At 43.5% G+C, this 27,156-nt stretch overlaps 1 protein-coding gene across 8 annotated transcripts in view; it reads left to right on the top strand.

The window, feature by feature from the left end:
- SH3RF2 (SH3 domain containing ring finger 2) overlaps positions 1 to 27,156 on the top strand; it is a 100,902-nt gene that overhangs the window by 62,227 nt on the left and 11,519 nt on the right. For all 8 annotated transcript variants that reach the window (XM_035105346.3, XM_035105342.3, XM_088661874.1 and 5 more), the window contains 3 exons: positions 2,132 to 2,449; positions 21,861 to 21,955; positions 23,325 to 23,495. In XM_035105346.3, the coding sequence (XP_034961237.3) occupies positions 2,132 to 2,449; positions 21,861 to 21,955; positions 23,325 to 23,495 (584 nt within the window). The remainder of the gene's footprint in view (positions 1 to 2,131; positions 2,450 to 21,860; positions 21,956 to 23,324; positions 23,496 to 27,156) is intronic.

Raw genomic sequence — 27,156 nt, 5'->3', positions numbered from 1 at the left:
GACCAATACTGATGAGCCCAGGCATATGATTGCATCAAGATTCTCTGTGCAGTGTGTGACCGATGCATAGGGGTTGTTTACATATTGGGGGTCATAATATAGCAAATATACAGTCTTGATGAGATCAGTGGCATCAATATTATTTTCATGGGTTGGGCTGTGGAGTGCATACACACACCAGTCAAACAAACAAGCAAACAACACACCAGATATTGATGGAGTCGTATGTAAAGATATTTCCTTCCTTCCTTCCTTCCTTCCTTCCTTCCTTCCTTCCTTCCTTCCTTCCCTCCTCCTTTTTGCAGTGGCTTACCAATACCCACATATGCATCAGTAGCTGGGGTGGGAAAAGACTCAAAATAGAAAGTGAAAGCTGTAGCAAACTAAGTGCTGCAAACTGAAATTCAGAGGCGTGAACCCCTAGAACCAACTGAGAATTACACTACTGCATCTGATTAAGTGGGTCCTAGTCCATGAATGCTTGTGGCACAATAAGTATCGAAAGTGCCACAAGACTCTGTCATTTCACCGTAAAATACCATTGTGTTGTCCAACAGCATCATCTTCCTACCCCATCCCTAGACACACACACACCTGCCAGTTTTGTTTTACATTATGCCCAAAGAAGCTTTCTGTCCAAACACATGGAGGGCACCAGGTTGGGGGAGACCACCAAAGAAGAAGAAGAGAACAATAAAGAAATGGGAATGTCTACTTATGCGAGCAGGGAAGGAGATATTCTCTTGGTATTGGCATTGTGTTCATCATTTAAAACTTTAATAAAATGTTTTTGTTTATTAATGTGGACAAGTGGCAAACCAAGCCTAAGGTTGGGAAAGTGAAAAACTGGGAGAAACAAAAATTGACAGAGCTAACCATCCATAATCCATAAGCAGCATTTACCTACCTTTTTAGCATAGACTGCATACAAAGTTCTTGCCTGAAGTGTCCCAGCTCTGCTGCATGCCAAACAGGAAACTTCCTATGTAAACACACTCCAGAATGTCAAATAAGACTGCAGAATGAAATGCATTCCTGCTACAGGACAGTTGGTAGATAATATTAGGTATCAAGACTACAAGCCTGTGTCAAATGCCAACTGGATGAATATCTCAGTGGTTATCGTTATAATTGTACACAGCAGGCAGCTAAGCGATTTGGATGTAAAGATTAACTGCTATGATAGAAATAGAGGACTGTTTTCAAATGAGGCCTGAGTCTAGCTGTTGTCAAGGGCAACTGGTCACATGTAATAGCTGTTTTCTTCAGCTTGGGGTACACAGTCCCATTTACATAAAACAAAAACCCTGTTCGTTTATTTATTTCCTAACCCTTCCTCCCAAAAGAGTCCAGGGTAGCAAAAATCATGTGATTAAAAATAAGAAGAACTTTAAAACAATCCCAGTGAAATATCACAACTTAAATGGATGGAAGAGGAAGTGGGTGCCGAAAAGACAACACAGATTGTATTTTAAGGGAGGAGGATTCCCAAGGGCAGCTGCCACAAAACTAAAGACCCAATTCCAATATTGTGTGGATTGGACCTATTCATAAGATGGTACCCACCAGCTGAGCATAGTGATTGACTGGGTATATATGGGGTGAGATGACCTTTCAGGTATCCAGATAGGTATCCAATATTAGGTTCAAGCCTAATAACTGCTCCTCAGTGTTATTTTTACCTAAGCCATAAAAATACAGTATGTAGAAATCAGGCCCAACTCTAGACTAAGCCGAGACTGAGTTCATTTGTATATGCATTAGTTCTTTGGGGAAATCCCCACAGCCTGGCTTTTCAGGGATTTGGGCAAGATATTTTTGAATGCTCAACCCTATGTCCAGAATTCACTGCATCCTGCAAAGCATTTTGGGGTGGGTGGGAATAGATTGGAGTAGAACATGGCACATCACAATCATAATGCAATCACAATCACAGAGCATTTCCAAGTCCACTTTGCGAGGTCAAACCCTACACACACACACACACACACACACACACACCACATGCCATTAGCATGTAGACAAAGACTCCAAAGCAAGCATTTCCTGTAGTTTTTGGTTGGAGTGGTTTTGAATCCTTGGGCTCCTACATCAGCAAAATCTCATCTCCCTATTTCCCCCCTTCTTGTAGCCAAATACGACAGCACGGCAACTTCTTCAGACAAGCAAAAGTCACCAGTCCTCCCAGCTGAAATATGGTTCTCCTTTGCGGAAATCCTTGCCCAGAACAAAGGGCACAGAGTCGCCCACTTTCTCCGAATCTAGAAGGAAAAGTGTGAAGCAATTCTCTATCACAACAGCCTTAAATACGCTCAACAGGATGGTCCATTCACCCATGGGACGGCAGACTCTAGACATCAGCTCTCCTGTGCTCATCAGCTCCAGCAACCCCTCAGTGACAACCCAGAACCATGAGAAAATAGAATTCCCATACAGCACACCTGTTCAGGTAAATCCAGATTCATATATATATATATATATATTAGTGTTGCTTGTAAGAAAGACACTGATCTGATCTTTTCATGTCAGTCGAGGCTGGATAGCAGATTTCCTGCCCCCCATGAGTGAGCACTTCCAAAGACAACATGGAGGAGGAAAAGTGATAAGAGGAAGAGAGAAGATAGGTATTTCACATACATTGTCTGTCTTCTGGATTGCCACCTCCACTGAGAACAATCTCCCCTTCTCCACCCATCAAGTTTTCTGGTTTTACTTTATGTGGCTTGCAAGTATCTCTGGAATTTGGAAGCCAGATAGGATTGAGGAGGTGGTGGGGCCCAGGAGAAGGTGACAGGCTGGCTGGCTGGGCAGGAAGGCTTGCTTGGCCTGGTCTAGACCAGTGGCCACCAGTTCCCACCTCCTGTGTGAAGGGATATGTGCATGGGCTCAATCGGGCACAGAGCTCCATGTTGAATTGGGCAACTGGATTTAATTTTCAGGGACAAAGCTGAACTAAAGGTTTTGTACTGCCCAGCTGTGAGAGTTGTTCAGCAATGACATAAGCTTGTGAAGTATCCTGTCTTGGAAGTTTTAAAACAAAAAGCTGGGTAGAGTTCATGATCTCAAGGACTTATTGTATTAGATTACACTAGACAATCCATGTGGGCCTCTTCCAACTCTGTGAGTCTTTCGTGGAAATAAAGGTGTAGGTAGATGACCTGTTTATTGAGCATTCAGCCTGAGATGTTTGCAGGGAGATTAGAAAATGTTTGCTATTTAATGAGCATTTATTCACATTTGTTTGCATGGAGGTTAGATGATGTTTAATCGAAACAAGCATTTTCCCATACTTCCCAATCCATTTCCCCATCAATTTCCTTATTGTAAAATGTTCAATATTTGGAGGAAGTTGATTTGTTACACAATACCTCCCAACCAGCTATTATTGTGCAGTGTGAATTTGCTGGTACTGTAGTATATGATTGAATCCCACCTGAAAATAGTGACTGTCTGTAAGCGTCCTAAGTTGCACTGAAATCAAGGGGACTTACTATCAAGCAATAGGATATATTCTGCAGGGTGCTGAAAGTCCCTTAACTCCTGTAGAACCAGCTTATCCTGCTACATACCTTCATATACCTCAGCATAAAGGTTAGCTGACTAAGAGCAGGGCAACACAAGAACTACTCATTCTTCTAGAACAGTGCTGATTTTAAATTCTTAAAACCACTAGAGCAAGAATAATAAAGATTAAAGACTCAATTTAAGACGTGTGTGTGTCAGGCAAAGCAGGGGAGGGGGGAGGGAGATAAATCACTACGGTAGCATTAACAATGCCCACAAGACAATGTACCATCCAACAAGTGAGACACTTCCCCCCCCCTCTCTCTCATTGAAATTGAAAGTTCTGCCTTATGAGTCACTCAAGCCCCCAATGATTCATAAAGGAGGAGCTGAAATAAAAGGCTAATGCACTTCATTCATTTATGCTCTTATTTGTTATTTGACAAGACTGGAAAAATGAGGATGGAGAGAGAGTGAAGATTACGTTTAGAAATGAGATAGTCCATTATGGTGTGAAATAACTATTTGGTTCACATCTCCTACATCCCCAAACAGTAGAACATTCCAGAGCAGCTTTAGTAGGACCACTGCACTAAACCAAGCTGAAGAGTTCAGACTTAGCACCCTAAAAGGCTGAGGAGGAATTTCTGGTTCTGAGTTATTTAATTTCTTGATATTGCTTACAAAAAGAAAATGTGAAAACTGAGTGTTTACAAATAGCTTATTTCATTAATCAGTCATTGGTGTTGAGTTTCTTCCACCTGTTCAAAAACTGATAACTTGGTTTAAATAATAATAATAATCCAGAACAAAACACAATATGCTGATCAAAGTTCTCCCACATAAAATAGCCTGCATATATAGTCATACCTTGGGTTACAGACGCTTCAGGTTTCATTTTTTTAGGTTACGTCCCGCGCCAAACCCAGAAGTACCTGAACAGGTTACTTCTGGGTTTCGGCGCTCACGCATGCACAGAAGTGCTAAATCGTGCTTTGTGCATGCGCAGAAGCGCTGAATCGCAACCTGCAAGTGCGCAGATGCAACGCTGCGGGTTACAAACGCTGTGGGTTGCGAATGTGCCTCCTGCATGGATCACATTCACAACCCGAGCGTCCACTGTAATACATATGTGCCTCAACTTCTCCAAATAGGATGAATGTTATAATTCTTAATTTGAAATTTCCCCTTTCAGAACAGATAAAGCCTATCAAAATATTTAGCCACATACATACATTTTCCTTGCTGCTTTTGAAAACAATGAATAATGTTATTGTGAAATACAGTGGTACCTCGGTTTATGAACACAATTGGTTCCGGAAGTCTGTTCATAAACTGAAGCGTTCATAAACTGAAGCGAACTTTCCCATTGAAAGTAATGGAAAGTGGATTAATCCATTCCAGACGGGTCCGCGGAGTACTCAACCTGAAGCATACTTAACCCGAAGCATGGGTGAAATTGGTTCCGGAAGTCTGTTCATAAACTGAAGCGTTCATAAACTGAAGTGAACTTTCCCATTGAAAGTAATGGAAAGTGAATTAATCCGTTCCAGATGGGTCCGCGGCGTTCGTAAACCGAAAATTCGTAAACCGAGGTGTTCATAAACCGAGGTTCCACTGTAGGTCTTTGGGTGTGTCCCGCAATGCTTTCAACAGTTCTCTTTAGGCCTCTTTAGACATTGAGCCTGACGAAACGAGGACAGTCCAGCTAAAATTAATCCTCTGAAATAGATAGTCCTGGGACCAGGGAACCCTGGTTTCAACCCAGAGATTGCTCCACCCCATTGCCTCTAAAACTGCTGCTGAATGTGGGGAAGGGGCAACCAGGCCTTCTTCTGCCTTCATTGTCCTGTCAACTATGACATGTTACCAGTGAGGCATCCCTCTCATTACTGCAGGGGGGAAAGGAATGACAGAACCATGGCTAGAATAGACAGCAGAAGCTTCAGCTCCCAATTCTCTCAATTCACCAGACGTTTTAAATGTAAAGGGTTGTTTTTCTATTTCATGTCGCAACCTGGCACCTGTTCCTGGAAGCCAGAGATACAATAACTAAAAATGACTGTTTCCCTTGAAAACAGCCCATATAAGTGAATGCCTTTCGTTCGCTAGAATGATGCCAATGACAAGGCTCCAAAGTCTGGGGAAATTCACATCCTAAATTTTTCCGCCCAGAAAAAGCCCAGGTGTCATGCGTGAACAAAGGAATAGGTATAACGCAAGTGGCTCCCAAAGAGACACATGGATTGCAACGATCCAGAATCTAGTTTGCAATTTATTAATCTGTCTGAGAGCAAATTGTATGCATTGCTCATAGACGTAATGCCTGTGATCAGATTCTGGGGCGGGGCGTAAGGAGCACTAAATGAAATCTACAAGCCAACTCACAACCCATCCGTAGCCTCAGATTCATAGCTATTGGGGGGGGGGGCGTAGCCAGTACTTTTGCCCCAGGTGAAGCCTCCAGGGGACTCCACTGAGGCTCCTAGCCTGTCAGCCATTTTACTTCCAGTAGCACCTTAGAGACCAACTAAGTTTGTCATAGGTATGAGTTTTCGTGTGCATGCACACTTCTTCAGATACCTATGACAAACTTAGTTGGTCTCTAAGGTGCTACTGGAAGGATTTTTTTATTTTTTTTTAACTGCGTCAGACCAACACGGCTGTAACTAGCCATTTTACTGTTTGGGCTGGAGGTAGAGCGGCTCTCCCTGCTCTGTTGCTATTCACAATGCTCTCAAGAGCCCTTAAGATAATTGACTACCTAAGGTGAGCTCACTGCCTCTGGTTAGACTGCCGCCCTCTTGTAAGCCAAGTCGCAGCCTCATCTCCTCCACAGCTTCTGACTCCCTAGTCAGTTGTGGGTGAAGGTCACACTTTTCTGCAGACTCGCTCCAATCCACTCCTCTCGCCACTGCCGCCGCAGCCACACAGCTGGCTGATGCTGCAATTTCCCAAGTGCCTCTGCTCTAATACTACACAATTGCACTCCTTTCCCATCTGTGTGGCTGGGCAGGAGTAATATGTAAGTCCTTATTCTGTCCTGTTAGCATTTTTAATGTCCTAAAAATATAAAATAGCCCTGCTGCGTCAATCCTACGGTATCTAATCCAGCATCCTAGTCTCTGAATGACTAGCCAGATGCTAATGAGAAGGCTACAAGCAGGACCTGAATGCAACAGTAGAGGAAAATTGCTTCCAACGGTTGTGGAAGAACATACCCATTTGTGGCTAGTAGCCATCAATAACCTGCCATGAATTTGTCTAATCCTTTCAGTCGGTAGAGCATACGATTTAATCTCAGGGTCATGAGTTCAAGCCCTATGTTGGATGAAAAATCCCTGCATTGAAGGGGGTTGGGCTAGTTGTCGTTGATGGAAAGATCAGACCTTCTTAACTGGGTCAAGTCTTATGCTGCAATTATAAGCATTTTTATTCAGAAGTAAGTCCCACTGAGTTCGATGCGACTTACACTCTGATATGTGCCGGATCATTCTCAGTTTCCATTCTTATTATTATATTTATATCTTAGCACTTCTTATGGAAAGTGCTTGACATGCAGAGCTTGGAGCTGTGGGGGTGCTCTGGAGTAAAAGGCTCAGAGGAACGTGGCAAGTTGCCATGCTCTTTACTGCTTTTCTATGAGGGGGGTGGATGGTTGGCTTGATACATATTACCATGCCTGCCTGCCTAAGAGGAAGGGGGCTGAAGAAAAATGCAAGGAATCAAATTAAAAAATGTATTAGAAAGTACAACTTTGTATTCAAATAATATATTGCCTACTTTTTATGCCCTTTAAAAACAATTGTGCTCAGGTGTGTGCGCATGTGGATGTGTATGCAAAAGGGGGGGGGGAGTGAACTGAGTATTTGTGAAAGAAAGCCTAGTTTTGCCCCTGCGTAGCCTTCTAAAACAGTGGTTTCTGTAAGGGGCTAGTACAAATGATAAGCAAGCCAGGACCCCTTTGCTCCCTCCCGCTGTAATTTGAACACCCTGCAATACTTTTGCCTAGGTAGGCAAGCATGCTGGTCATTGAAAAACAGTAGCTATCAGCTTTCAGTCACATCAGTGCTGTTCTAAAGTTGAATTAATGACATGAGATTAGAACAGGCTGCAATGAACTATTTTGTTACTCATTAATCCAGGATGGAGATTCACAACTGAGCTGTACATGTAATGAAAAAGGGATGGGGAAAGAGCCGCTAAAAAGATAACACAGAGAAAAAAGCCAGCTTGTTGATGGCATATGCGAGATGATGATGCATTTCACAAGACTCTAATTATATAGCAAGAGACACATACTTCCTTGAGCTTTACTCAAGCTTCGGCTAACCATATTTATTAATTTGCATGCCTTAACTTAATTACAAATATTTGCTTCTTACCGTCATTTTAGAATAAAGCAGAAGGATGGTAAAAGAGGAATATGTTTGTTTCTCAACTTGGAGATAGAAAATGAAATTATAACAATACTGCCTTGGGGGGGGGGGATATATATAGTGGCCAAGGGCCAAGCTGCTGCAGTTTATAGCAGATTGACTTGAGTAGTGCTTCTAAAAGGGAACAAAATGAATGAATGCAGGTTCGGGTCTTTCCCAGTTGGAAACTATTGCACTTCAAAGTCCTTGTTATTTCCTTCCATGCCAGCCTCTCCTCGCTCACTCTCCAGCAGCCACTGTGAGTTGTCCAAGGGAGGAGGCTGACAGCAGCATCAGCCATGGAGAGGCAATGGGATGCTATAGCTTAGGGCCCCACTCTCTTGGGGCCCCCAAAAAAAATGTAAAGGAAAATAATCCTGGATGTACATTTCCAAAATATAAGATAAAAAACAAATAAAACAAAACCTACATACAGCAACAGTGTTTTGCGTTGTGTAGGCTCCTATGATGTGTAAGTAATGGGCCCCGGCCTGGTCCCGCCTACTAGCCTGCTCCCTAAAATGTCACTGGTTTGCTCATTTCTATATATAGGGTGCCTACATTCTGCACGTGCAAATGGCTTTAGATACCTATTAGGACCATAAAGTACCATATATCAGGCATAGGCAACCTTGGCTCTCCAGATGTTTGGGATTACAATTCCCATCATCCCTAGCTAACAAGACCAGTGGTCAGGGATGATGGGAATTGTAGTCCTAAACATCTGGAGGGTCGGAGTTTGCCTATGCCTGGCATATATTCAACACACAAAAAACAGTGGCAATTTGTTGTTGACAAAGGACAGCTGGACAGTAGCTTAGGGCCTCATCAAACCTAAATCCGGCCCTGCTTGCCACTGCCACTGCTGCTTGGGACCAGTGCCATTCTCCTCCCTGAGCTTGGCAGCAGCAGCTCTAGCAGGGGAAATAGGCACATTCCAAAATCAAATCAGAAGCCAGGGTGGTAATTCCAGGGCTGTCCCTGGAAAATTAGGACACATGGAGGGTATGAAACTAGTAAAACATATAGGAGTTCTGCTGGGGATTGGTTAGAGGGGCTGGAGGGAGACAGTCACTGTTTTTGCAGAATGAGCTATGAAATTCACCCAGGAGATGCTTCTAAATGCCTGCTCAGAAATTAATAAGGAAGCTGAGTTCCTGAAGGCACCCAGGAGGTGTTTGGCCTTCAATGCATTCCTGAGCTTTGGGTGTGGACATGGTGAATTGTTTTTTGTGCTCTGATGAGCTGTGAGGCTCTCAGTTTCCCCAGCACCCCAGCTCAAGACTGACCACATTGATGCCAGCTTAATGGAAGGAGCCCTTTTGGCTCTTTTGAGAGGTTAGTTTTTCCTTTATAATAAGACAATCCTTGATTTTTAAATGCAAATGTTTTCTTTTAAAAAGTGGGAAGGTATGATTACACAGTTTTCTGCACAGGTAGAAAAAATGTAACAAGGAGCTAATACAATTATTTCAAGTGAAAAAAGAATACTGTACAGTACGTTTCTTTGCCTAGTCCCTGAAGCATAAGGCTAGTCAGAATTTTTCCTGACAGTTGACTTATGTCACTTTCTGGAGGGAATTCTGTGCTTGGGAACATTCAGGCTATAATCCTGTGTACACTTATCCAGGAGTCTGTCCCAATGACATTTTCTTCTGAGTAGACAGGAATAGGATTGTGTGGTGTGCTGGATTTAAAATGCAGTCACTGGACAACACAGAACAGGCTCCACTGCAAAGAGCTCCTTTCATGTGTATTTGACTTATCATCTTATGGTAGATTTTACTTTGTTTGGAACTGTGCAAAAAAGGGGTTAACTCATTTCCACAGTACGCCATGGGTTAAGACTCATCCAAGAGATTATATGAAATATAAATATAAATGAAATGAACTCAATAAGTATCATTATATAGCCAATGTTTATCTATCATAGTCACTGTTACTAGGAATCAAAAAATTAAAAAAGAAAGATAAAGGAATGCTGTTGTATTGCAAAATCATGTTATTAAATACAGAAATACCACATTGGCAAGGGAGATGGACTCTGTACATGCCCATTTCCTTTATTGCTGAGGCTAATAGTTCCTAATTAAAATTTTTGCACTATACCTTGTGAAGTTCTTTTCTACTCTTAGGCCATTTTGAACCCCTTTGGGGCCCTCAGGTCTATAGTGGATCAGAATGAAAGTTGGTTTTGCAGGGGTAAGAAGGCATAGATACAGAATGATAGGGGAGGGGGAAGAGGGTAGAAGAGGTGTAGCTTATCATGCAAAATTTCCTCTTCTATACAACCATTTAAAGAATGATGCAGCAGCCTTGTCTCCTGGCCACCCTAAATTATAGTCACTTGCCAGCTATCAAATTGGTGCCACATAGTCTAGCTTCTGTCCTAGTCCTCAACCTGTTTACTTAGAAGTAGTAAAACCAATGGAACTTCCTTTCAAATAAATATATGTAGGACTAGAATGGGGAACATAATCTAGCAAAAATTCCACACAGAGGGGGCTTGACAATAGCATACTTAGCTGTACTTGCCCTGTTGAAATGTCGCCACTAAATTCCAGCTTTCATTCAAAACAGAAGTTTCACTTGCATGATTGCAGAGAAATGCATGAATAAGGGTCTAGAGCGAAAATGAAAAAGGATGGGGGAGGGGACCTTCAACATGCATATTAAATCTCATTATTATAATCCAAAACTCATACGTTTCAAGAGGAAGGGGAGTTAACTCATAATTTCTTAATCTTTGGCCTCGGCAGTCCTTTTGTTTAATTAACACCAGATGTGACTCCATTATTTCTGCCTTTGGCTCAACAATCCCAAGGGTGGCCTCTTGAAAACAACCATTTGTTTTCTGATTGGAATTCTCCATGCAGTTCGGCCAGCTGTCACATCTCTTGCCCCAGCTGCGGCAGGCAAAGGAGGCAGATGAATATGCTGTGAAATTGTCGCCTGACACCCAGTTGCAAACTACAAACTGTCTCAGAGGGACTTTCTACTGTTCTCCCATCTCATTGGCAAGGGCCAATTAGCCCTTTATATCAAAGTCACCTGCCTATAACCAAGACCTTCCACTGTAATTTGCCCCAAACTGCTGTCTTTATCACATTATGGCTCGGAAAGCTCTGATAATACTGGTCCGACCCCCTGCCTCCTGCTCACATGCCAATAAGGTTGCAGCACCATTCAAAAACTTGCATACTCAGTTCAATAGGACACTTTCACTTAAATGCTTGTAGGATGAACTTCCACAAGCTGGGCATGCTCAGTTCTCTGTGTGTTTACTCAGAAGTGAAATCTACTAAATTCAGCAGGGCTTGATCCCCAGGTAAATTGCCCGGGAATGCAGCCTTAAAGGGTTTTTGCACCTCTTTGAAATGCAAATAAGCAACTTACATTGGCCAGGTGTTCATTTGCATTACAAATGCCTCTCTCTATTCTGTATGAACAGTAATCACATATTCACAAAAACAGTACAGGAGAAATTAAGCCTCTGTGTGTGAAAGCCACCTCAACTTGTTTGTGGCATGAGTGCTTGGAGGCAAGAAGCAAATACATCGGATGTATCCTGAAGTGTGTTCTTGTCTACAAAGGTTCATGTAGGATTACGGTGTGTTAGTTAACCTGCAGTCCTAATGGGACTGACTTCTGAGTCACGGAGCATAATATTTCCCTGTTAGACTTGAGATGCCACCAGACTTCCTTTTCTCTGCTGCAGCAGACCAAGGACCACTTTGAGACATAAGTATGACAAGTACAAAACACAGAGAGAGCTGTGTATTATAAAGGCATACATGTTATTGAGGTTCTTCCTTTAGATCAGCATTCCTTCCACATAAACTGGAGCCCAGGTTTTTCCCAGTTATATATTTATCCATGTGTTGTTGTTTTTTAAGTATCTGATTGATATACATGCTTTTTATAGATGATGAGATATGTTTGCATTTCCTGCTCTTGTTGTTGTTGTTGTTTAGTCGTGTCCAACTCTTCGTGACCCCATGGACCATAGCACGCCAGGCACTCCTGTCTTCCACTGCCTCCCACAGTTTGGTCAAACTCATGTTGGTAGCTTCGAGAACACTGTCCAACCATCTCGTCCTCTGTCATCCCCTTCTCCTTGTGCCCTCCATCTTTCCCAACATCAGGGTCTTTTCCAGGGAGTCTTCTCTTCTCATGAGGTGGCCAAAGTATTGGAGCCTCAGCTTCGGGATCTGTCCTTCCAGTGAGCACTCAGGGCTGATTTCCTTCAGAATGGATAGGTTTGATCTTCTTGCAGTCCATGGGACTCTCAAGAGTCTCCTCCAGCACCATAATTCAAAAGCATCAATTCTTCGGCGATCAGCCTTCTTTATGGTCCAGCTCTCACTTCCATACATCACCATACATCCTGCTCTTGTACCTGAGTGCAAAACATCCAAGATGCTAAGTATTTACACTCTTCTGCAATACACAAACAAACCTTTAATAAAACTGAGGGTGTACGACGCACCCTTTAATTATAACAAAAGGTGGTAGGATGTAATGAGATGTAAATGGGCTAAAAAAAACCCCAGTTGCGCTCATGGTATCTTCTTCTGAGTTTTCTATTCATTCTCCAGAGGGCTGCCGAAAAGTCCTACGTTTTTCTGTGGATAAAATAAAGCAGCAAATAAGCTCAGAACAAAAGGTGTGGGTGACAGTGTTACAGTCATCCCGCACGCTGTGTAATAATATCCCGAGTAACCTGTGAGGGGGATATGTCCAAAACAGCTATGCTTTCTCTGTGGGACTAAAAGTAAGGAGGGAGGAAAAAAATCCTCTCAAGATAGGTGAGGCTGTCATTTAAAGCCCTAGAAGTCAACATGTACTCTCTGCCGCAGGGTGCCACTCCTCAAAAGATGAAGCTTTGCTCCTATAAATGATAGAAACTGCCCGAGTCAGCAACGCCCACAAGTCTTTGGCTTTGTCTGTCTTCCTCTGTGGCAGCTGCTCACCTCTGCCCTGAAACCAATTGGTTTTGAAAATACTGTAGTGTGGGTTTATCTTTTTCCCTTCCCTCTTTTGCAGCACTGTTTCATTGTTTGTACACGTGGAAGAGGAGAAGAGACCAAATTAATTTGGCTTACTGAAAGAAAGAAAAAAAGGGTTGGCTTGAGTTAATTTGGGTTACCATCCAGGGGAAAGACATCAAAGTCAAATAGGGATAGGCGTAAGAAATGATTGTAGTTATCATTGATTGACAGTTATTATTTGCCAACAGGAGGGATGTATTGTTGTTATTGGACTGCACTGGTACTTAGCTCAAAACATGCCTTCCATTAGGGTCCTTTGCACCCCTGGCAAGGAGCTGCATCAACATACAGACAGACACACACACACCTGAAAAAACATCACTTTACCACGACAGCCACATGAGAGTACTTGAAGCACCTAGAGTCAGGGTGAGGCAAAGCAAGGTGAAAAAATTCACTCGCATTTCTGATGCTGTGCAAGAAGGATGGGGAGCTTCTCACACATTTGATGTTGCCAGGATAGCAGTGGTGCATGGCCACACACATATACATCATACACCCCTTAGTCTGATAGGTGTTTTAATTTTGCATCCCCCACCCAGGCCTGCACCCCTGGTAGGGATTGGTTTCACCAACTCCTAGGTATGCCTCTGTATTTCACAGACAAAAATGGGAGCATTCCTGAGCATGAATGGGTGGGACTCATAGCTGCCAAGTTATCCCTTTTTTTAAGGGAAATTCCCTTATGCTGAATAGGCTTCCTCGTGAGAAAAGGGAAAACTTGGCAGCTATGGTGGGACTATGAGTGGTGCCTAGCAGTCCAACAGCATGACCTGATGGACAATGGTGGGACCAATACAATGCAAACTCAAATGCACCGCATGGAGGAAGCCTCTTGTATGGTCTGTGGACTAACACAACACGGTAAATGCTTTTCTGTTGACACGGAGGAAGCAGGAACTGAAATTGCATGAATAAGTTGCTTCCTGAATATTGGCAGATAAATATTTCCCTGGAATATATCTCTGTGGCTATCCTGGCTGAATTAGGACAATTGTTGGATAGTCGTCGTCATCCCCCCCCCCCAAAAAGCCTCTAAATTATCATACTTTGTGGTTAATGTTTATTAAATGCTCAGTGCTTAAGGTAGCTCCACTTATTGTTTTCAGGTGGTGACTGCCAACAGAAATGGAGTCAAAATGACACCACTGAGAAACAAGGGGAAGGCATTAGCATACTCAGGGTAACTCCTAGGTTTGCAGAATATTTATAAAAAACTAAAGGGGCAAAAGGCCTCTCCAACCCTCACCCCTGCAAAAAAACTACAACAGTCCAATGATGAATGCTGAATATCGGTAGGAAATAGAAAACAGGGCTTGAGCTCTTTACAGCTTACAGAACCTTGGAAGAGGTATTGGCTAACCAGCTGAAACAGGAGTGCTTCTGTTAGGAGGTGAGGTACACTGCAATTTGCTTGTCCCAGGTTCCACTTGTTAATTCTGTAGCTGATTTTTCCCTTATAAATGATCCTCACTGTCACTCTGAAGAACTAAGGAGGAAGAACAGAAGCTGAGATACTTTCCCCCAAGTGTTCTGACTCTTCTCATCATTGGCCATTGTATTTTTTATTTCATTTTTTTACTTTAATATTTTTTTTGTGTTTCATTTCTATGTAAAGAAAACAAGCATTTTGCTGTCGGACCATTCAAACACAGGAATGTTCATCCCTTTTATTTTTAAGTGATGGACACCACAAAGCTTATCTGCTCTTCTTCAATAATGTCCTGTCATTTTATGTAAAGGCTTGCTATTGGGGAGAACAGAAAACATAAATCCAACTCCATGTGTGGCTGAAACACTCTGCATAATCCTCTAATAATTCAAACCCGACTGAAGCCACTGTAGCAGTTGCAGGATGGTTACAATAAGTCCCTTCAATTATCTTTGATGCAAAATGTACTGCAGGTTGGCTAATCTTGCCTTGCTCCAAGTTCAAGAGCAATGCAAAGGGAGATTCACAGTTTCCCTATTTTGTTGCTGCCAGTAGAGAAAGTGGTAGGATTTGTGACTGAACAATAAGCACTTGCTTCAAATGCCAGTGAGGAATAAATGCACCAGTCTGATAATGAAGCCACATATTTTTGAAGCAATGAGAGGCAAAGGTCCAAACTTCCAACTACCTTGGCATTAGAAAGGGAGGCAGAGAAGATAGAATGTGTGCAATATATTAACTCTGGCTGCGTGGATAAATTCCACTATAATTGCTTTTTCTCCCCTTTTCTTTTTTTTGCTGATCTGAAATTCTTAAGTATTTTCCATTACTGGCGATCTCTCTTCACTCCCTTTTCTGAAAGCAATTCAGAAAATTGTGTCTCCTGAATTTCTCCCCACTGCAGGAATAGGCAGTGCTGGTACGATGTAAACCTCAGATCAGAGCAAAGGGCCAGATCGGGAAATTAGTACTGGTAACTTTGTGGGCACAGAAAAGGAATTAGGGTGGAGGAAGAGTGCATTGGGAGGAACAAGGAGGAGACAACACACAACAGTATCACCCTTTATGAAACATGCCTGCCTTAAGTATTGTAATCTTTATTCCTGGGAGTGTGTCCGGAAGTGTCTCCGAGGATAATATATTTTTTATGAACCACTGTGTCAGGTACTTGTAGAAGTCTTTCTTCCGACATTACAGTTTCTGTCCTGGAAACTAAACTTTTTATCAAGATTCCAATAATCCATATAACCTACTGCTTGAGCATTCATCTTGATTTCTTGGCACAAAGTTTGTGGGGAGGTTAGATGTTGTTGGCTATTTATTGATATCCCCAAATGTGGGGTTCCTGAATGTTTCTCCATCTGTTTTCCCCTTCACTCTCTCACATGCTGTCCCCTGAATTCATTCATTCATTCGCAATGCTCATAAAGGCTCATACAGACCCTACTCATGCTGTAATGGTGTGTGTAGCTTCCATCACGAGGAACCGGCTCCAAACCCCGTGCTTGGTTTTTACAGGGTTTTATTATATACATATGTACAAGACAGAGCATCAAAAAGCATGACTGCACTAATCTGAATCAGATTCCAGAAGCGCCACCCTTCGTGATCTGGGCCAGCATAACCCCCGGGGCACCCGGAACCTCCTCCGTTGCTCCCTCCTCTTCTCGCCCCTCCTCTGTTGGGGTGAGGATGCTGGTTGAGCACCCTCCCCACTGGAGCTGGTCAGTTGAGGGGCCGGCGCTGTAGCTCTTGGAGCCTCCCCCTCTCGAGTGCTTGGGTCCGCCTTCTGCAACTCCTCCTCTGGGGCTCTCCTCTCCACAAAATCCCTAAGGGTTTGCAACTCCTCCTGAGCCTCAGTCCCACCTTCCGAAGGAAGCTGCCAGGCGCTAGGTGCTGGGGCTCTGGCAGCATCCAAGAGCCCTTGCTCCGACCCACCAGGCTCTTCGCTGACCCCTGGTGGTTCCCTGACACCCACATACCATTCACATACCACTCTCTGGCTACTCATGCAACAGCTGCAAGCAAACAGTCTACCTACCCACTGACCAACCCTTTGACAGTTTCTGCCTCCTCCCTTCCCTGCTGAACCTCTTCTACCAACAGCACTGTCACCTCATTTGATCCTAGACCTTGTGTACTAAGGACAAAAATTCACATAACAAAGCCCTGGCTTCTTTAACATTAAAAATGGTTAAACCCCTGAAAAGCAGCTGTAGGGGATTTTGAGCTGAAAAATAGCGGGTTGGAGAGAAGAATAAGTACTCCCTGTCCTCTGCCACTCCTCAAAATTGCAGCTTCCACAGACTGCTTTTCAGTAAAGAAAGTTGGGGCTTTGTTACAGGCGGTTGTGTGCAACATGTAATTTAGTCCTGAGCCTATAGTAAGGAGGATTAACTTAAGTCAGCTAAAGCCAAAGAACATACACCCAACAGTGATGGATATTTTACTTTTTTGTTTTGTCTATGTGGTTTGGATGGTAAAAGGGCACAATCACATTTTTGGGTAGATCTGTAGCACTCTCATGTGAAAGAGGACATGGCTGTAGTGGCAGGCATTGCCCTAAGCACTCAGACTTTCAGCTGAAGAGAGCCTGATAAGCAGTCGGCTGCAGATCTCTTACATTCAACTGGGTGACCTGCAAAAAGATCCTTCTTCGCTGCACCCTAGGTAAAGGTAAAGGGACCCCTGACCATTAGGTCCAGTCATGACCGACTCTGGGGTTGCGGTGTGCTCATCTCGTACTATTGGCCGAGGGAGCCGGCGTACAGCTTCCAAGTCATGTGGCCAGCATGACGAAGCTGCTTCTGGCGAACCAGAGCAGCGCACAGAAATGCCTTTTACCTTTCCGCCGGAGCGGTACTTATTTATCTACTTGCACTTTGAGGTGCTTTCGAACTGCTAGGTTGGCAGGAGCTGGGACCAAGCAACGGGAGCTCACCCTGTCGTGGGGATTCGAACTGCCAACCTGCACCCTACATGCTTGCCAAATGTGTGAAGAGCTTGTGTGCTGTGTTCCTTAATTTGCTACTTAATTAGTCTACAACCTTGCAAAGATTGTTCAAAGCAAGCTTTGCCTTGGGCAAGAAGACACATAGAAAATAATGCATTACATTGGATCAATATGTGTTATGTTCGATCCTTATTTAAAATATCATGTTCCATTGGAATCTCCCCCCATCACCACCCACCTCCATAACAACACTGTACTGGGTAGTAAGGGCTGCACTGGACATGTGCTTAATATACAGCAGAAGTGGGGGAGCTGAAAAACTTTGCTGACCCCTCGGTTAAAGAAAAACAAGATACATAGCTGTCTCCTATGTTTTCAGCACATGGTGGCAAAGGAGTTTCTCCTCATTAGATGGGAATGGTACCAAAGTACCACATTAACCAAGTTCTGGCTGCAGAAAGCTGGTGTGCATTTAAATAGCCAACTACATTTCTTGTGTACTAAATTACATCATTCTTTACCGGTAGTCAGAATTCATTGTAACAGGCAGTCTTTGTACTGAGTGGGTGTTGTTTTGCTTTGCCATTTATACAGCTTAAGCTTTCCTAAAGCTTAAGTTCGCAAAACAAACAGCAGCAGTTCATGAGGTGAGTAATTGCTGAGGCCCTCTAGTTATCTGCTAAATGTTTGTGGTAGCCCTGATGGTTCTATACGACCTGCGTTTCCAACAGGCATTTTCTATGAAATTTTTATTTGATTTAGCTTCTTCTCAGAGACCCACGCCTGCCTGTGTCTTCTCTGATAAGTTAACTGTACTGTTCAGTGACCATTCGTCTCTCAAGGCAGGCAAGCAACATCAGTTATCTGCTAAAAGCTAATAAAAAAATACAGGCTGGTTTTGCAGACAGCTCTAACACTGGGATAAATACAGATAAGGAAATGAGTGACATGAACTCTTGAGCTGATTACCCTTCTCTGCTGGTTCCATGCAAATAAAAAGTGGATTAGAGGCTGGACTACAGGGGGTATTTTCATCTCCTCCTCTTTTTCTCAAGAGACATAAGAGAAAAGGGGGGGCTCCATTGTGAATATCTCTGTGAGGAATTGGTAGTTTAGTGGTTTCAGCAAGAGACAGAGAGGTACATACACCAGCACTGCCTTCACCTATGAGATGGGCAGTGGAATTCAAGGTAGGATCTCCAAGCTCACAATTCTCAATCATGACTTCTGCAATCTCATAAGGGTAACTTACAGTGCCTTGGAGTACTATGCCCAGTTCTGGGTGCCACAATTTAAGGAGGGTATTGTCAATGTGCAGAGGAGGGTGCATGGGTGTACCCAGCATGGGGCAGGGGGGCAGCTGCTCGGCCAGCCCTTCCTCTCGGCTGCTCGGCCAGCCCTCCCTCCCTCCCTCCTCCTCCTCCTACTCAGGCGGGGCAGCCGTCGGTGGAGGTTGTGAGGGGGCGCTACGCTGCCCCCCACAAAGTGGAGCCCGGGCCCTCCCACCCCCCTATTGCGATGCCCCTGGCCGCACATGTGCGCTCTCCAGAACAAAGGTGTGTATACACACACACACACACACATATATATATATATATATATACCTTTGTTCTGGATTCTTCTCCTCTCTCCTGCATGTGAGGGGAGCACCCTGTTGCAACAGCTGTAATAAAGATCAGGCTTACTAGCTTCTTTGCTTCTCAATATTCTCTGGTTGGCCTCTGTTATTTTCTCCTACCGATAGAGAACCTACAAAGGAATCTATAAGGGCTCTTGTATACCCCATAAGGGAATAACGGCAGATTTTGTTTACAACAATAGCCACCTTCAAATATCTGAAGGGCTGTTACATGGAAGATGGAGCAAGCTTGTTTTCTCCTGCTCTGCAGAGTGGGACTCAAACCAATGGCTTCAAGTTACAAGAAAGGAGATTCCAGCTAAACACCAGGAAAGAACTTTCTGACAGTAAGAGCTGTTCAGCAGTGGAATGGACTCCCTCAGAGGATGGTGGACACACTCCTTCCTATGAGGTTTTTAAGCAGAGGTTGGGTGGCCATCTGTCATGCACCAGAAGCTGTAGACTCTCTCCAGCTTAGGAGTTTGGTGCTGCCATTGCAGCTTTGGTTCTGTGCTTGCCATCAGTCTTGATCAGGGGCAGGCATTTGAACTCCTAGCAATAGGCACAGAAAGTGGCCCAATTCCTGTGTTGGTAGTATTAAGAAAAACCAGTAATGCACTTGAAGAAAATGACTTGAGAATAACCTGTGGCAATGAGAACCTGGTCTCACTCTAAAATGCTGAGTCATTTTCTTCACCAGTGAAAGCCATTCTGTATTTCCAGCACTCAGGCGGAAACCCATCTTGATAATCCAACATAAAACAGTCTCTGCTTATTTGCCATCACTCTCTAAGCTCTTTCCATGCTTATTTCATAATGGATGGTCTTCACTAGGAAGCTATTGAGGAATGTGGGGTGAGAAAGGGCTGCCTTAGCAGCTATGCAGCTGAATAAGCACTAGAGGCCTGAAGAATTCAATATAATGGATGTGTGGGAATTTTGCTGCCTTAACCCTTGTCAATTACAAAATGCTTTACAGAACAGGAAAATGCTCAACTCCTCTAAGTGTTTGAGGTTTGCTTGCTCAATCCTACAGTGTTAAGGCATTAGAACATTGCGATTGACATAAGGGTGGGATAGGAATGTGAAAATCCATTAGGAAAGGAGATGGGGAGGGCAACCAAAGTTGCTTTTCTACACCCTCAGTTGCAACAACCTATTACTGGAGAGGATTGTCTGTTAATGCGCTCTTTAATTTCAAGATAGAAGGGAGAAATAAAGAAACGAGGAAAAACAAGGCATCTACCTCAAGTGGAAAAGGCATTTATGTTGGCTGAGAATATATAGCCTGCAATATAAATGCACTTTTCTTGGAGATTCCTGCTGAAATTTAATGAACGTGTTTCTTTGTTCACTCTTCCAAACAAGAATGTCCCTTGCTCTCATCGTTTCATATATCCCAAAGGCTTATCATTCATAATTTTTTTAAATAATAATAATACTAATCCTAAATGGTGTTGGGAAATTCCTGGTTTGCAGATCAACATCATAATGATTTTGAACACAGCCCTTGTTTTCTGGATGATAGGATCAGGACTCCTGGTCATGGCAGCAGTCAGATGGAGAGAAGGGATGCAGTCCAGTTTTCATCATGTTTTGTTTTGTAAAGTCACTTTCTGAATCATGATATATTTTTCACTGGCCTCAGCATTTGAGCAACATCCTTAAACCTAATCATGGATAGAACCAAACAGGGCAATGCAAATGCTTCATTTTTCTCTTTCCTAGCGTAGAAGCAAAGGCAGTAGCTAATGAAATATAGGCAGTAAGCTGCTTGGGCAAGGGCCTGTCTTTCTTGGGCTTATGTTACTCTGAAGAGTGCAATGAACACTGGTAGTGTTATATAAATAAAAACTATAATTTCATATAAGGAACAACTAGTAGGAGCAGTAGACTCTGAAGAAATGCACTGAAGTACCCATACAGGGGGGGCGGGGGAATCTACTATCTGTCTTAATGCAAAGAAATCACTTGGACAAAACTACTTTCTGAAGTGTATCCTTATTGTATTTGTAAGGAGAAATGAGTTGTTGTTGTTGTTGTTTGTTGTTGTTGCTGCTGCTGCTGCTGTTGTTATAACAGAAAGAAAGTATCCTTATTGGTAAGCATTACATCTTGGAGACTTGGTTTGAAGAGTGAAATTTCATTAGTTTGGGAACTGAAGGACAACATCAGCACACACAGCTCTCTTATTTTTAGCTAAAACCCCTATTTTAGCAAGTGGTCTCTCATTTCATTTTCAGCCCAGATGGCTGCTCAGGGCCAAACTACACATGACAATGTGTAGGAATAGATGAATATAATTTTCACTGTCTTGCAACTTTTAGAAATAGCAGCCAGGGCCAAAGACTGGGGCTATGGCATTGGAGGCAGGGTTAGTCTCCCTCACTGTTTTCCCAACACACACACACACACACACACACACACACACACACACACACACACACTGTTGCTTGTGGGCATATGTGGCACACATGCATCTGTGAGAAGTTTTAGCCAACAAAGCTCAGTCTTGTGCTTAATTGCGGCTTCTCCAGTGGATGCATATACATTGATCAGCATAGGTGACAGACTGCAACCTTGAGGGAAGCCACATTTCAAGTCTCTCAGGGATGACCGCCTAATCCTCATCATCCCTGACATGAGAAAACAAGCCAACCAGTCGAACGTGTTCGTTGCTCCATCAGTGACTAAAAATTCAAAAGCCCCATTAAGACATTTGACCGCAGAGACAGCAGAGTGAATCAGGATTCTTCCATTTAACAGGATGCACTGCTTTGCCTTGAGGCCTGTGGCTTGTGGGTTCTTGGTGTTCAGGCACACTTCCTTTGAAGGGAGAATATAATAAAGGCACTCATTTGGATTCTTTTATTCTTGTTTACAGGTCAGCACTTCCTATTACTCGGCCCCTGGGCCCCTGGGGCAGCCGACAGCCATTGTCACTCTGCCTCATTTACAGCAACACCTGCCGGTGAATATGTACGTAAAACTAAGTCCTTATTCATTAGGTGGGTAGGGCCTTTGGCTAGGGCCGGAGATGTTGTTGCCTAGCAACCATGCCACATGCTGCCAATCCCCCATCCCCACCCGCTCACAGGAGTAAATGAATACAGAAAAGAGGGTGAAGAAGAAGCCCTTGTGGGGTTAGCGTCCCACAAGCACCAGCTAAAATTGAGACAACACTTTTTACAGAGATACTTCATTCAAGTTAATCTGAAATTTAAACTGGCTTCTGAGAACCCCACGTGGGCATACAAAACACTTAGCATGGGCAAGAAGATCGGTTTAAAAATTCAACTCCCAGAATTATGAGGCCCATTAGTAAATGTGATCGCTTTTGAGTTGCAGAACCTGAAGAATCATAGAACTGTGGGGTTGAAAAGTGACCACGAGGGTCATCTAGTCCAACCCCCTGCAATGCTAGAATTTTTTGCACAACATGGGGCTTGAAAACACGACCCTGAGATTAAGAGTCTCATGCTCTACTGAATGTTCATGAATATTCTGGGCTGGGGGTGAGTTTTGGGTGGTTAGCTACTGAAATGTCATGTGACAGGAAGGAGGTACCCAGACAACAGACCTGAGGACCAGAAAACTGGTTCTGAATCATTAGGTGCAACCTCCCTGCTGCAGCCTTCCCAGTATGTGCCATTTGGGGCTGATGGAAGTTGAAGTCCAGATCATCTGGAGGATTCTAGGTGGGTGAAGGCTGTCCTACTGTTAAAGGTTTTGAAAGGAATTCTGCTCTTGTTTTATACTCGGCTACATAGGTCACATCCACGCCATACATTAAAAGCACACGTTTCCCCCCCAAAGAATCCTGGGATCCGTAGTTTTCCCATGACAGAGTGAGACTTCCTAGCACCCTTGACCAACTAGAATTCCCAGGATTCCTTGAGGGAAGTTGTGTGTCTTAAATGTGTGGTGTGGGCATGACTTTTGTGTTGTTCGGCACACCTCTTGTTTGGGCTGGTGTTCTTCTCTTCCTCCACTCATGCATCTCAGTGCATTTCTGAATCCTGACTTTATTGCTTTGGTACGGAGCACATTAACCCAGCCCATTTGGGAGTGCCCTGCCCTGCACATTTTTTACCCATCCATTCAGCATTCTTGATGAGTTGCCTTCCCTCAGTCTTATTCAGGAGCTATTGGGACATTCTTGCATTGTGTGGCAGAAGCATTGTTTGAAGAGGGCTCAGACACGGTGCTTTTGGATTGGCAGAAGTCACAGCCACAGCTCCCAGCGTGGTTTTGGAGCAGGTAGTTGTGTCATAGCCTCGTCGCATTGCATAAATGGAACTGCCTCTTCTGAGTACGTAGCGTCATTCAATTCCTTCTGTTTCACCAGGTGTGTTGCTCTGCACTCCTACACAGCTCACAGTCCAGACGAACTAGAGTTGCAAAAAGGAGAAGGTATCCGTGTTTTGGGAAAATACCATGAAGGCTGGCTAAAAGGAATGTCGCTGGTTACAGGAAAGGTTGGAATCTTCCCCAGCAATTACGTCGCTCCACTTTTCAGGTTTGGCTTATGCTTTTAATATATGGAGAATGGGGGTAGGGGGAGATATGTGAGTAACACACAAAAAAAGTGTCAATGTAGAATTTTCCGCAGCCCAAATTGAACTTTATTTGGCTCAACATGACTGGATAATGACAGGAATGGGGCTGTAGGTCTGCCCACAAGCATTTTAGAAACTCTAAAGTACAAAAATTCTAAGCAAAATTCTAAATATATTATAGCAATTAGTTAATCGACCTAGCACAAAACACTTTTGTAGTGGCTCAGCAATGAATCCAAGCTAGGGCTAATTTTGTTTCTGGTAAGATAACACAGCTAAAGCCCAGAGAACATAATGAGATGTTCATCCAAGAGTTGGTATGAATCTGAAGAAGTGTGCATGCACACGAAAGCTCACACCAATGACATAGTTGGTCTGTAAAGTACTACTGGAAAGAATTTTTTTTATTTGTTATGAATTGTCAGTGACACTTTGTGCAACTCTTCTGGCACAATACCCCTTATTTCATCTGTTTTGCAAGTAATCATATGAACTTTATGGGAGTTTTACTTGTCTGATAGATGAAATCATGGTTATTCCTAGCATTAGTGTTATTGCCAGCATCCACTGAATCTGTAAGAGCTGCCATATTGGCTATACAAACTGAGCCACAGGGCAGACTTCTTCCTTTACATTTGAAGTTGACCTTTTTTTTTACAATGCAGCCTATTCATTGGTCCATCCAGGCAGGGGCACCAACCATAGGGGGCTCTGGGTGCCACCAGAAGTCAGGTTCTGAGGCTGGGGGGCACACGTGGCATCATGACGTCACACGCACCGGGCTCGCATAATCCAGGGCACATGTCGGCTCCCTTGCATCCAGGGTATCTTGGATATTTCAGATGAGTCATCAGGAAGCTAAAATATATATACCATTGTGTTAATGCTAATGAGAGCTCCCTTTTATATTCAATATGAAAGAAGGGTCTTGTGTATCTTCTCCAACAGTTAGCACGGAAGGAAGCGGAATAGGAAAATTGTTAAAGCCATAAAATCAACCACCAAGTAATGAGGAATGGGATGAGCAGCTGCCAGTCACCATGCCTCTTTCTAGAGCATCTCCTGGAGGCCATGGTCGCTTCATGAAACTGACCAACCGCTTCATGAAACTGAGGTTTTTTTTATATATAGATAAAAAATTGGGATCACGAAACTTTTTAGTTCAGTCAACTAACGTAACAAAACACGGCTGGCACTGGGCACCACACTGCGGGGGCCGGCACTTACTGCGGGGCCTGCAGCGTGCCCAAGCCACACGTCTCTCCTGGGAGTGACGTGGTGGCTAGGGCGCCTGCAGGATCTGCACTGCCTGAAACGGTAGTGTGGGGCTTGCGTCTGCCCACCACCTCTTCCTCAGCCGCCCTACAGCTGAGGGGGAGGTGGCAGAGAGGCTCCACGGCACGCAGTGCGCCCTACCCTCGGCTGCAGGGCGCACTTGCTGCACCGGGCACCCGACCGGCTAGCTACGCCGCTGCCAACCGGAGGTTCAGGTTAGACAAAAGCAAGCAATGTTTCACATGTCATGTGTCAATGCACTAAGGCACATAAGCTTTAAAATAGTGTTGGATAAAAATTTGTGGAAGATGGATGTCATATCCTTGTAGTTGTAGTCCCTTTCCAGTCTGTCCTTCAGATGTTGGTCTGAAGGACAGTTTGGAAGGATAGAGGCTCCCAGAAGAAAGAATGAAAGGAAGGCACAAGTGGAGATAATAAAAAATATAGGGGAAAGAGGAAGGAGTCAGAAGCTGTGAAAAAGCAAAGGGTGAATTAAGATACAGCTTGTTTGTGTCCTACTGCATCCTCCTTACCAGCAACAAGATACATAGCTATTAATCATGATATCTATCCAAACAGAGCCTCCATGTTCTGAGGAAGTTTATATTTGGATAGTGAAGTTACCTTTGAAGTTCATTGCCATTACTGCTTAATTGCCACTGACGGAAGCACGCGTCTTCTTGTCACCAGAAACAAATTAGCAAAACATTTATCTAAACAATGTTGATTGAGTCAGATACCATGACTTAGACCAGCCTTCTCCAACCTGGTGCCCACCAGATGTTTAGGACTACCACTGGCTGTGGCTGATAGGGGTTGGAGTACCAAACTTCTGGAGGGCACCAGGCTGAGTTAGACTATAGAAATGCCGGTGGTAAGAGATAACATTGTTGCTTAAAGAGGGCAGACAATTCTGTGATGTAATTACTCTTTGGCAGGTTGGATTCCTGACAAATTAATTGTGGATTGTTCTAGCTTCCAGCAGCACCTATTACAAATAGACACTGATAGATAGATGACAGTGCAGGCAGAATATGTGCAAAGATGAACAACTCCCCAGATCAACTAACTCCATTTTCATACGTAATCATAACAAACCAGTATGGCTTTGTTAACACACACCAAACTGTTATGGTAGGAGTCAACTAAGTTTTACTCAGAGGAGATCCAATGAAATGAATGAATATGACTAAGCCAGGTCATTATACTCAATAGGCCTACTCTGAGTACCTCCCTTACTCTGAAATGAGAGAGCAGAAGAGGTGAATGCCATCGTAAAAGTGAGTTGTTGAAGTTACTCGAAGGAAGTAGATGACCTGTAGAAATCTGGTTAAATGCAGGCTGGAAATCAAGTTAGAAAAGTGCAATTTTAATGGAGAATATTGTGTGTGTGTGTGTGTGTGTGTGTGTGTGTGTGTGTGTGTTTTTAAAAAAAGTAAAAAAGTATTCTGGGGGGTGGGGATTATATACTGAGTTGAAATCCACAGTGGACTTTAGCCTGCTCCTGCTGTGATTCACCTTACAAGTCTCATCCAGTCTTTGAAAGTTTTCCTCTTTATAATAAACGCAGTTCTGTCTGAAATCACTAGAAACTGCTAAATGCAGTACAAGTTGCCTACCTGTTTGAGGGTCAGTCAAGTAAGACAAGGGGAGTTGTCATTTCATTATTTTTTGTTGTTTTATTATGCAGTTGATCGTTGTTTAAATGTTATTTGTTGGACTTGTTTTTATAGAGCCTGTAATTTTTGTATAATGTTTTTATTATCCTGTATATTATTAGTAAGGGACCCAGGTGGCGCTGTGGTTAAACCACTGAGCCTAGGGCTTGCTGATCAGAAGGTCGGCGGTTCGAATCCCTACGACAGGGTGAGCTCCCGTTGCTTGGTCCCAGCTCCTGCCAACCTAGCAGTTCGAAAGCACATCAAAATGCAAGTAGATAAATAGAAACCGCTACAGCGGGAAGGTAAACGGCGTTTCCATGTGCTGCTCTGTTTGCCAGAAGCGGCTTTGTCATGCTGGCCACATGACCTGGAAGCTATACACTGGCTCCCTCGGCCAATAATGCGAGATGAGCGCGCAACCCCAGAGTTGGTCACGACTGGACCTAATGGTCAGGGGTCCCTTTACCTTATATTATTAGTAGTAGTATTTTATGTTATTGTTGCCCTGCTCAAAGACTGAAATATAAAAAGCAGGTGACAAAACAAAGCAAAACAACATTTATTTATTTTCCACACATATTTAAAAAATAAACAGTAATTTCTATTGCTACAAGTCAGGTTTTGTTGTTCAGATTTTCATGAACCTAGTTAGGAGAATGCAGGAATCTTTGGGTATGTTCCCCAC

The sequence above is a fragment of the Zootoca vivipara genome, chromosome 2 (genome assembly GCF_965207765.1).
Source record: "Zootoca vivipara chromosome 2, rZooViv2.hap1.1, whole genome shotgun sequence".
Lineage (NCBI taxonomy): Eukaryota > Metazoa > Chordata > Lepidosauria > Squamata > Lacertidae > Zootoca > Zootoca vivipara.
This window is presented reverse-complemented; position numbering and strand designations above follow the sequence as displayed.